Source organism: Hyperoodon ampullatus (assembly GCF_949752795.1).
Source record: "Hyperoodon ampullatus genome assembly, chromosome: 4".
Taxonomy (NCBI): domain Eukaryota; kingdom Metazoa; phylum Chordata; class Mammalia; order Artiodactyla; family Ziphiidae; genus Hyperoodon; species Hyperoodon ampullatus.
The window spans coordinates 67,978,417-67,990,815 of record NC_136917.1 but is presented as its reverse complement, the minus strand read 5'-3'; the positions used below and the strand labels follow the sequence as shown (position 1 = coordinate 67,990,815).

General features: G+C 34.6%; 1 protein-coding gene across 1 annotated transcript in view; it reads left to right on the top strand.

The window, feature by feature from the left end:
- Window positions 1-12,399, top strand: part of ADAMTS19 (ADAM metallopeptidase with thrombospondin type 1 motif 19) — a gene marked incomplete at both ends in the record, with an annotated part of 288,810 nt that overhangs the window by 117,528 nt on the left and 158,883 nt on the right. Inside the window, one exon of the mRNA XM_079701794.1 lies at window positions 7,576-7,681. Coding sequence (XP_079557920.1) covers window positions 7,576-7,681 — 106 coding nt within the window. The remainder of the gene's footprint in view (window positions 1-7,575; window positions 7,682-12,399) is intronic.

The window sequence follows — 12,399 nt, the reverse complement described above, 5'->3', positions numbered from 1 at the left end:
AAGTCAGGGAGCCTGATTCCTCCAGCTCCGTTTTTCGTTCTCAAGATTGCTTTGGCTATTCGGGGTCTTTTGTTTTTCCAAACAAATTTTGAAAATTTTTGTTCTAGTTCTGTGAAAAATGCCAGTGGTACTTTGATGGGGATTGCATTGAATCTGTAGATTGCTTCGGGTAGTAGAGTCATTTTCACAATATTGATTCTTCCAATCCAGGAGCATGGTATATCTCTCCATCTATTTGTATCCTCTTTAATTTCTTTCATCAGTGTCTTATAATTTTCTGCATACAGGTCTTTTGTCTCCTTAGGTAGGTTTATTCCTAGATATTTTATTCTTTTTGTTGCAATGGTAAATGGGAGTGTTTTCTTGATTTCATTTTCAGATTTTTCATCATTAGTGTACAGGAATGCCAGAGATTTCTGTACATTAATTTTGTATCCTGCTACTTTACCAAATTCATTGATTAGCTCTAGTAGTTTTTCGGTAGCATCTTTAAGATCCTCTATATATAGTATCATGTCATCTGCAAACAGTGACAACTTTACTTCTTCTTTTCCAATTTGGATTCCTTTTATTTCCTTTTCTTCTCTGATTGCTGTGGCTAAAACTTCCAAAACTATGTTGAATAAGAGTGGTGAGAGTGGGCAGCCTTGTCTTGTTCCTGATCTTAGTGGAAATGGTTTCAGTTTTTCACCATTGAGGACAATGTTGGCTGTGGGTTTGTCATATATGGCCTTTATTATGTTGAGGAAAGTTCCCTCTATGCCTACTTTCTGCAGGGTTTTTATCATAAATGGGTGTTGAATTTTGTCGAAAGCTTTCTCTGCATCTATCGAGATGATCATATGGTTTTTCTCCTTCAACTTGTTAATATGGTGTATCACATTGATTGATTTGCGTATATTGAAGAATCCTTGCATTCCTGGAATAAACCCCACTTGATCATGGTGTATGATCCTTTTAATGTGCTGTTGGATTCTGTTTGCTAGTATTTTGTTGAGGATTTTTGCATCTATGTTCATCAGTGATATTGGCCTGTAGTTTTCTTTCTTTGTGACATCCTTGCCTGGTTTTGGTATCAAGGTGATGGTGGCCTCGTAGAATGAGTTTGGGAGTGTTCCTTCCTCTGATATTGTTTGGAAGAGGTTGAGAAGGATGGGTCTTAGCCCTTCTCTAAATGTTTGATAGAATTCGCCTGTGAAGCCATCTGGTCCTGGGCTTTTGTTTGTTGGAAGATTTTTAATCACAGTTTCAATTTCAGTGCTTGTGATTGGTCTATTCATATTTTCTATTTCTTCCTGATTCAGTCTTGGCAGGTTGTGCATTTCTACGAATTTGTCCATTTCTTCCAGGTTGTCCATTTTATTGGCATAGAGTTGCTTATAATAATCTCTCATGATCTTTTGTATTTCTGCAGTGTCAGTTGTTACTTCTCCTTTTTCATTTCTAATTCTATTGATTTGAGTCTTCTCCCTTCTTTTCTTGATGAGTCTGGCTAATGGTTTGTCAATTTTGTTTATCTTCTCAAAGATCCAGCTTTTAGTTTGGTTGATCTTTGCTATCGTTTCCTTCATTTCTTTTTCATTTATTTCTGATCTGATCTTTATGATTTCTTTCCTTCTGCTAACTTTGGGGGTTTTTTGTTCTTCTTTCTCTAATTGCTTTAGGTGCATGGTCAGGTTGTTTACTCGAAATGTTTCCTGTTTCTTAAGGTGGGATTGTATTGCTATAAACTTCCCCCTTAGAACTGCTTTTGCTGTGTCCCATAGGTTTTGGGTCGTCGTGTCTCCATTGTCATTTGTTTCTAGGTATTTTTTAATTTCCTCTTTGATTTCTTCAGTGATCACTTCGTTATTGAGTAGTGTATTGTTTAGCCTCCATGTGTTTGTATTTTTTACAGATCTTTTCCTGTAATTGATGTCTAGTCTCATAGCATTGTGGTCGGAAAAGATACTTGATACAATTTCAATTTTCTTAAATTTACCAAGGCTTGATTCGTGACCCAAGATATGATCTATCCTGGAGAATGTTCCATGAGCACTTGAGAAAAATGTGTATTCTGTTGTTTTTGGATGGAATGTCCTATAAATATCAACTAAGTCCATCTTGTTTAATGTATCATTTAAAGCTTGTGTTTCCTTATTGATTTTCATTTTGGATGATCTGTCCATTGGTGAAAGTGGGGCGTTAAAGTCCCCTACTATGATTGTGTTACTGTCGATTTCCCCTTTTATGGCTGTTAGTATTTGCCTTATGTATTGAGGTGCTCCTATGTTGGGTGCATAAATATTTACAATTGTTATATCTTCTTCTTGGATCGATCCCTTTATCGTTATGTAGTGTCCTTCTTTGTCTCTTCTAATAGTCTTTATTCACATTTTATATTAGTCTTTCTATGCATTTCCTTTAAAGTACCCCTTACTGAGAATGTGCCAAATACAGTGTTGATGCAGAGATGTACTACAGGGCCTGCACATTTAAGGAACATAAGCGTCCCTCTGTCAGTAACATCAGCTCATAAGCATTTTTTTACGCTTTTCCCCTATCAGTCCTTTGTTCAGGAATTCTACCCCCCAACTTCCACTTCCTTTCCCTGGCTCACCTCTGCCCACTCAACGATACCGCCAAACTATTTCCCGCTCTAAAAGCCTTTCCTGCTTTGATTTCCCCTATTCAGTGTCTTTTGTAAGTTATTCTCCCATAATATCCTATGTACATCTTTATGTCTCAGAACATTTTTTAAATGTGTGTTTGTGTGGCTCAGGCTCCTGAAAGCAGTGCTCAGCATGGATTCATTTTTGTACCTTGGGGACCTGTCACACACTACATTACATTAGGCCTCAAGAAATAGTAGGACTCATAGGTAAAAACTTACCTCATAGGGTGCAATCATAAGATAAATAACTTACCTAGGATTATGCAGTATTTTATGCCAGGAAAGCCAAGATTTTGAACTGAGGTGGTCTAGCTAGTGTTTAAAGGCAGCAGTTTGGGAGCTGGATGACTTCCTTTTGGTAGGATACACCCATTTGATCACATTAAAAACTGTGATGTCCTGATTAGACTGTTATTGTAACATGTATCCTGTAGGGTTTTAGAGGTTTCTGATCATCTTGATGAGGTGTGTCATATCATGTCCAGGATAGTGTGTTTTGTTTTCAGATGAGAGATTCTCTTGACTCCTGGTGCATGATTTGATTCATTTTTAGATGACAAATTAGAAGTTGTTTTGGTTTCCTTTGTGTTTTCAGAATTTCTACATTAAAAGAGGGCTTTAAAAAGCGTCTGTATTATAGCTATCTTTAAATAACAGCTGTGTTAAATCCTTTCCCCTCCTAACCTCTACCCCTTGTTATAATAGGAAACATGTGGGTTCTTGAAAGGACCTGAAAAGCATGGGCTTTTAAACAGAATAATGCAAGTCATTTACATTAGTCATGGTTACAATTATTCTCCATAACTTTTAAGTCAAAGAAAATCTCCTCGGTGTGCCAAATGTAAGAACAATGAAATTCAAACTTATCAGAAACTTAGTTGAAGATTTTGACTCTACATTTCGGTAAAAGAAGAATAGCAGTAGAGGGTCATTTTTGGTCATTAAATTACACCCTGATCTAGAAGATATTGTATTAACTACTATTCAAATTTCATAAACATGATTATCATGTCTTTAATTTTCTTACTATAAAACTATTATAAACACTTACATGAATTTGGAAAATGGGAAAAAAGGAAGAAAAGTTACCCACAGTCTCTTCACATAATACAGTTGCTGTTAACAATTTAGCATATTTATGTGGTCTTTTTGTTTTCCTATGAAAATGTGGTGATTTGGATTTTTTTTTTCTTTTTTTTTGTGGTACGCGGGCCTCTCACTGTTGTGGCCTCTCCCGTTGCGGAGCACAGGCTCCGGATGCGTGGGCTCAGCAGCCATGGCTCACGGGCCCAGCCGCTTCGCGGAATGTGGGATCTTCCTGGACTGGGGCACGAACCCATGTCCCCTGCATCGGCAGGCGGACTCTCAACCACTGCGCCACCAGGGAAGCCCATGATTTGGATTTTTTAACACTTAGTTGTGATCATTCCTCTATGTCAATATGTACTCATCATTTTTGGATTTTATTTTATATAAATTTATATTTTACAGTATAAAATATGTCTTGTATATTATAAATTATCATTTTTACCACCGTATGTTTTTATATGACCACACAGTAGTCATTGATTTCCCATAACTTGGTGAAGAATTTAGGGCCCCCAGAGAGGTCACTGTTCATTCTTTCTCTTCCCCTGTACCACAGGGCTGGTGCTGGGAAGATACCTAAGTTGTACACCTTCTGCATTCCTCTTGCTTCCCACTGTTGCTTCTAAATCAAAATCTCTCTTGCCCTCATATAAAAACTCAGCATTTGAAGCTGAAGCTTGAGCTTTACCATCATGTCCCTCACTGTCACTGTGACTGATCCATCTCCTTGATTCTTGCTCACATTTCCTATGGATGTTGGCCACCTTTCCCACCTAAGTTCTTTGTGATCATGTGCAATTTCATGTTCATGGTATCAGTCCCCCCAACACTACTTAATTATCCTTTGATCTCAGCCTCTACCTCTGCCCTTCTTTTCTCTCATGGCAATACCTAATCATGTCATGGAATTTCAGCTCTGAAATCTAAAAATCCCTAAATCCATCTCTTATCACAGTCTCCAATACTTTTTTTGGAAGGTGTCTGTTCTTTTACCTCATTGATGACTCCATTCTCCTGACCACTGTATTCATTTCTCCCAAGTAGCAGGCTCTGACCTTACTTTACTTATCAAGCATAGAGCCTTTACAAGGTCTATCTCTTCTCTCACTCTCAGTTTTACTGCCACTTCTTACACCCTAGGATTCTTCCTTTATACCCGATCTACAAAATCTCAGCTCTCTTTCCTATTTCTCTCGGTTGCTATTTCCAATAGCCATCCACTTTTGACCCATGAATCATATAACATTGCCTCCTTTTTCACTTAGACACACAAGAATATTAGAAACTAAGTTCCTTAACTTAACAAGCTATATCTTTCAAAGTCCTTACAGCAGTCATCTCCATTGTGAAACTGTAAACATTCCTATTAAAGTCAGCAGGGAAAACACAGAGCTCAATACCACATATTTCAACAGTATGTTGAAAATCCTAGCCAATGTGGTAACATTACAGAAAAATATGGAAAAAATATGTAAGTATACAACAAAAAAGAATAATATAGAAAATATAAGAATTTAAAACAAGTGACAGTGCTATTTTTATTTGGGAACAATATATTTGAATGGGTATGGGAGAAGAAATGTAAAACTTATTAAAGTGGCTAAATTTGATATGTACTGGTTCATGTAGCAAAGGGATATATGACATGATGACTACCCACATTGGCTGAATTTTAATCTGCATATGGTTATGGAATTATTTTAGTTGTGGTGAAAAACGTGGTGAAATATATGGGCATTCTAAAGGAAATTTTGTACCAAACAGTGGTCATCAGCATGCTAATTATAGTTGAGCTTGATTTAGAATTTTTGCAGAATGTTTAATCTCAAATTGTATATTTTAAAAAAAATTTTAAATGCTCAAGAGAATTTTAATATCCTTTTAAGAGGAGATACTTTTCTTTCACCCTCCATCTGTTCCTTCCTTCTTTCTTCCTTCCTTCTTCCATTCAATTATGACACAAGTTCAGTTACTCCTAAATCTTAGTTTTCCATTTTTTGTTGTTTTAATAAGTACCTGATTTAGCACTCCTAAAATTCACACTACGTTTAAGAATTTTTTAAGTGTTTATTTCACTTATCGTTTAATGGAACTAGATAAGAACATGTTTTTCTCCTCTTTCTCTTCTTCTCCCTTCTGTTTGTTACTACCTTCATCTTTCCTTCCCACTTTATCTTGATTTAACCCTGGAATAATTTCAGTCGCCTTAATAAGCCAAATGAAGTAGGGCATATCATCTCTCTATTCATCCATTCATCCATCCATCTACCCATCCATTAATAAAGAAGTTATTCATCTATTTGTGAATTTGAAATGTCTATAAGATCTGTTTTAATTTCTAAATACTTAGAGAAAGTAACATATGTATATTTAATCTCTTGGCTGTTTCTTCCTATAGTTATATGTTTTAAATAACCTGTTTATACTACATTTTGCTTAACAAATATATCTTTATTTGTCTGATAGGCCAGTGGATACCAGGCCTTGACATTCAACATGAAGGTTTGAAAGAGTAGTTAAGGATAAACTTTGAACTAATCTCCATTTTCAACCCTCCAACAGTGCCTCTCCTCAAAAACCTTGTGTGCCTCAGTCTTGAGCCTCTCTGGGGTTCTACCAGGCTCATAAAATCCTTCTCTCCTGTCATGTGGCTGTGGCTCCACTAAATCAGTCCGTGTTCCTTCATGAATCTTCTCTTTCCAATACCCGGGCAAGGTGGTTTATTGTTTTATTTAAATTTAATTATTCCGTGCCATTATTCTTTAAGTTTCTGGAGAAAAAAAGTTACAAGCATTCAGCTAACCACCTTTAATTAGGGGCAACTCTGCTCTAAATTGTAATCAGAAGCAAAATAAAATTAGCTGGTAAATGGATTTATCTTTGGTAGTCATGTGATCTTTTGCAAATCATTTTACCTGTCCTGGCTTTAATCTTTTCATAAAATGAGCTTACATGTATTTTATAAGGATATGAGAATTAGAGAACATACAACTAATTCAAAAAATAACAATTTTATTTTATAACAAATAACTTTTGTTACTTGAAGATACATTAAAACATACTCTTGGAAGATTATAGTTCCTTGTATTAAATGATATTTATTCAGGAGTATATCTGAATTAGTAAAATAGTACATAAATCTTTGACTAAAGAGTATTAGTGATTTCAGATATTATCCTCTTTACTATAATTTAAACCAAAAGATCAAATGTCTTGCTGAAATTTTTGTCTGAAATAATATTTCAATAGCATGTACTCCATGGTCAGATCATCTTATTAACTAAGAAATTTTCAAAGGGAACATTTTCAGTTTTCCAAGTACCATAGATAGTTTTTATGTTACATTAGTTAAAATGGTATTTCATAAAATAAAATTTCAAAATTTTATTAACTAAAAATATAAATGTGAGTTCAAGAATCTTATAAATGTAGTTTATTTTAGGGTATTTCTTTGAAACTAGGTTTCAAGAATTGAAAAATATTTAAATAATCATTGCTTTTTCATTTACATTTTCTAAGTTGTAACTTTATCTTACATGACATTGAAAAGTGGTATTTATAAAATGTATGTTTATGGTATGCCTTTTGAGAACTGTATAATTGATAAAATAATTTCATCTAAAATATAAAATTGAAAAGAATATTAACAGTTTATTGAGTGACATATACATATGCATTTTCTCCTGAAATTGTTTTTAGGGGCTGGATATCACAGTTTAATATTGACATATTTGAGGGGGAAAACTATCATTTTTCTTTTCTTCTATTAATACAAAGCATAAATATTTGCATTTTAATTCTGACATTTGATAATTAATGTTTGTGTTTTCTAGGTATAGCTTACTTGAGTGGAATGTGTAGTGAAAAGAGAAAATGTATTATTGCTGAAGACAATGGCCTGAACCTTGCATTTACAATTGCTCATGAAATGGGCCACAAGTAAGTAAAAATCCTGGCTATGCTAATATATTAGCACGTACCTTTGTAATTTGAGTTATTGAATTACATGCATATCTTTTCATTTTTTGCTTTGAGCCTAAGTTTTTAAATTAGGTAAATGAGGAGGCAGAAAAGATATTTAAATTTGAAGAGTATCTTCTGTATGTTGTAACCATTCCTGATACTCTGAATGAAATCTTACTACATTATTAAAATCCTCATCAGGACAATCATTACATGGCACCTGATTCATTTCACTCACATTTCCAAATGATATAAACCTTGCAATAATCATGACACTACACAACTGTGCATTATTCAAGCATCCAAGGAAAACACTATGTACAAGTAAAAATATTTCCAGCTTCTAATAGTACCTTTTTGTTATTATCCACTACAGAGCAAAGGAATTAATCTGTACAGTTTAGGAGTAATGGATCTGGAAGAGAATTAAACTGGTCTCACAATTCATGTGTAATGAACATTAAGTACGTCTCAGGCATAATTCTAAGTAAGCACTTTACATAAATTATTTCACTTAAAACTCACAAAAAGCAGGGATTTCATTTTACAGATAATAAAAATAGCAATAATAATTAGTGGTAGCAACACTTATATAGCACTTACTATGTGCCAGGCACATTTCTACATGCTTTATATATCCCCACAGTGTTCTTGTCAGGTAGACTGTAAGAGTACCCATCTTATAGGGGAGAAAACTGAAGTACAGAGAGGTTAATTTACCCTCCCACAGTTATAAAAATACTATGATGGAGGAAGGATTTGAACTCAAGTCATCTAACTCAGGTCATACTGTTCTGAATTTCTTCATTAAGTTGTCTACTATCTTTGGACCTTGGATTCCTCATCAATAAAATGCAGATAATATCTGTATTATGCGGTTGGTTTGAGATTCAAATGACATAAGAAATAGACACATATTTACAAGAAATACATTATAGTAGAATGGTGTGGGTTAGGGAATCAGACTTAATTTTGACTGTAGGCTTCTCTTCTTGCTAGCAGTGTCAGCAGTGCAGATGAAAAGTATTTTAATTGAACTCAGATTTACTGAAGTCCTACTCAGGAAGGTGATCTTTATGGAGACCTCTTTGGTCAAAGACATATTTAGTTTGGCCAGCAGTGTTTCAAAAATTGAATCAGTTGCCAACATTAAAAAGTATAAATTTGACATAAAAATTCAAATTTCCAGACCTGGCAACATTAGACTCACAGTCCCATATGGCAGCCATTCCTTGGAGTTGAGTAGCGTCTGTACCCTTTAGGCTGGGCCCATCTTTCCCAGCTCATCACAGGCGGCAGCACTCTGCTATCATGCACCCAGCTGACTTCATTTTCATTATATACCTGGACTCTGTAGACAATTGCATAAACTTGTGTTGGCAGTGGAATTTGACTGGAAAAGGAAAACTTAGACAAAAACTTATAAATGACATAATGGTGTTTGTTTAAAAAAACCCTTTTTATTAGAGTAAACTGAAGTATAGGAAAATGATCAAGTCATAATTATACAGCCCTATGAATTATCAAAACTTGAATGTACCCATGTACCCATAACCTAGTCTGAGAAATAGGATATTATCAGCAGGGATTGATTTTTGATGTCACTGTTTTCAAATGTGTAGGTACACTTTCATTTTCTCCCATGCAGTATTTCAGTAGTCATTCAAGTGCTCTAGAATATATGAGGAGTTTGTTATTTGAAAAAGAAACAAGAAAAGATAAATACACTTTAAAATCCTTATCCTTTAGGGAAAGTATGCAGTGCAATGACCTCATTCAGTATTTCACACCAGGAATCATAGGATTTAGATTCTTAATTCCAATACAGTTTTCATAATTTAAAGATGTTTCAGTTTAATCATAATAGGAAAAACCACATGTATCATTTGAATGAAAAATGCTGACAATAATGTTTAGAGGCAAGAAAAAGTTATTGTTAAAAATATTTTAAGACAGTGCATATTAATCATAAATACAATTTTTATCAATTAAATGTAAGTTTCTGAATAATTAAAATGTTTACTTCAGCCATGCATTAACAGTTTGGTAGACAAGCTGAGTATCTTTTAATGAAACAGACATTAAATAATTTTGTCAAGTACCTTGAATACTAGAGGGTTCACTTTAAAAAGAAATTTTAGAGTTTAAAAGCAACTTCTTTTAAATTAATTTCTTCAGTCTGTGTTATATTCTAAAACATAGGAAAAACAGTAATTAAAGGAACCAACCACAGTACAGGTTGCTTCATTAATATGCAAAGGCTCGGTCAAGAACCTACAACTACTTAAACAAAAAACTAAATGATATAATTTAAGGAAAGGCCACTTCAGCTTTAAGTAGTAGAAACATTGGTTTATGACCAGGAACTGAGGTTGGAATGGCTAAAATGGTAGTAAAATATTATTTTATTTGACTTTTATAGAGCTGTACCCAAAATCAATAGAGATGTGCCAAAGGTATGTGTAATGCTTGATGGATTAATACCAGGACATGTGATATATGTTGAACTACTTAGCTGCTAAGAATTCTCCTTACCAGTAAGCAATATTTGTCTCAAAAGTAGAGGCTAGGGCTTCCCTGGTGGCGCAGTGGTTGAGAGTCCGCCTGCCGATGCAGGGGACACGGGTTCGTGCCCCGGTCCGGGAAGATCCCACATGCCGCGGAGCGGCTGGGCCTGTGAGCCATGGCCGCTGAGCCTGCGCGTCCGGAGCCTGTGCTCCGCAATGGGAGAGGCCACAACAGTGAGAAGCCCGCGTATCGCAAAAAAAAAAAAAAAAAAAAAAGTAGAGGCTAATATTTTTCTTGCTGCTAGATAGTGGGAGACAATAGCAGTGAGAGTACTGGTGTCTTCATAAAGAACAAACGAACAGCAAGAAGTTCATCCATATAAATTACATCATCACCATCCAGTGTAAGATAAAAAGCACAATGAAACAAAAATGTAGGAAGAGGAAATAAAAGACAATGTTCATATATACATAGCTTCTCACATAGGGAAAGTTTTCATAGATGTTAGATAAGTATATTTATGGATTCTATGTGCATGTGCGCACGCACACACACACACAGACAACAGAGCTCTTTTACTTAGAGGTATAATTAAGATTCAGCTACTTAAGTGAAGCTACTTAATTCTTATTTTTTTTTCTTTTTGGATTTCTTTCTTTTTTTGGTTATAATTTCTTCCAATATATTCAATATTTTTCCTGTAGGCAGAAATGGATCATTTAATTTTTCAACCCACAGTTTAAGAAAGGCAGAATGATTTCATCTGAACTTGTCAATAAAGAATACATTTATAATTACACATGAAATGATTCTAAATTGATTTGAATGTATTTATGATTGTTGCCTTGAATTTGATCTCTAGAAATTCCCAGAGCAACTCCATGTATAGCTGGGAAAGTCAATATGGGCCACCAAATAATAAAACTGACTCTTGTGGGGAGTGAGAATTTAAGTAATTGAAGTGAACAAAAATACCCTTCTTTTACTATTGCAAAAGAATCTTAAGTAATGTCTGCAAAAATATATTAAAATTTTCCTTAGAGAAATTACCAATTAAAAATCTTATATGTAATTATGTACAAAAGTATAAGTTAGAATCCATAGCAAGAAAGAGGAGAAAATGATTTATACCAATATTTTATGATTCCTTTCCAAAATTATTTTTCTTTCTAAATGATAGGTCAGGGGAGTGATTATTTTTCTTATAACCAAAAATTTCAACAATAGAATGTTTTTATTGGTATTTAATGTTTTTATGCTCATGAAATACAGATAGGACTTTCATTAATTTACTGTGATGAAGGCTAAAACTTTATTTTTATAAATAAAATACCTTATGAAATTGTTCATAACTTTGACAGGGTTTGTGAATACATATGTATACACATATTCACTATATTTTATGTCTTATATCATCTTTATGAACAAAATTTCTTAAAGTGAGGGATTATACTTTGATTTCACTGTAATTTATTATTAATATATTAATTGTGGTTACATTACTGTGTGTGGAGAGAGAGTCCCCAAGACCACCCTCAGGTTCAATGATTTGCTAGAAGGACTCATAAAATTCAGCCAAGCTGTTTTACTCCTAATGATAGTTTATTACAGTAAAAGGATATAGATTAAAATCAACGAAGGAAAAAGGCACACAGGGCAGGGTCCAGGGGACACCTGGCGCAAGCTGCCACTTGTCCTCTTCTAGTGGAGTTGTACAGACTATGCTTAATTCTCTCAATAATAATGTCTGAGAACACGCACATTATACTGCCAACTAGAGAAGCTAACCCGGGCTTTGGTACTCAGGGTTTTTAGTGGAATTTAGTCACGTAGGCATGGCTGACCACCTATTCCCTACAGAGGTCAAGCTGTTCTAAGTCCCCCACCACAAATCACATTGTTAGTATTAACTATTGGACATGTCCCAGGGCCCCCAAGTAAACAAAGATACTTTTTTATTAGGCAGGATATTTCAAGGGCTTAGAGTCAGCTCTGAAGAGCAAGACAAGTCCCAGACCTTTGTTTAGAATGTGCAGGTTTGGGACCACACAAGCTTGTGGAGTTAACTCTCAACTGCACAATTACACAGTATTTTTAAAGTTTTAGAATATCATATTTATATTATGTTGCTAAAGACTATCAAATAATTTAAAAGACTTATTATCAGACATTGTACTAAACAGTTT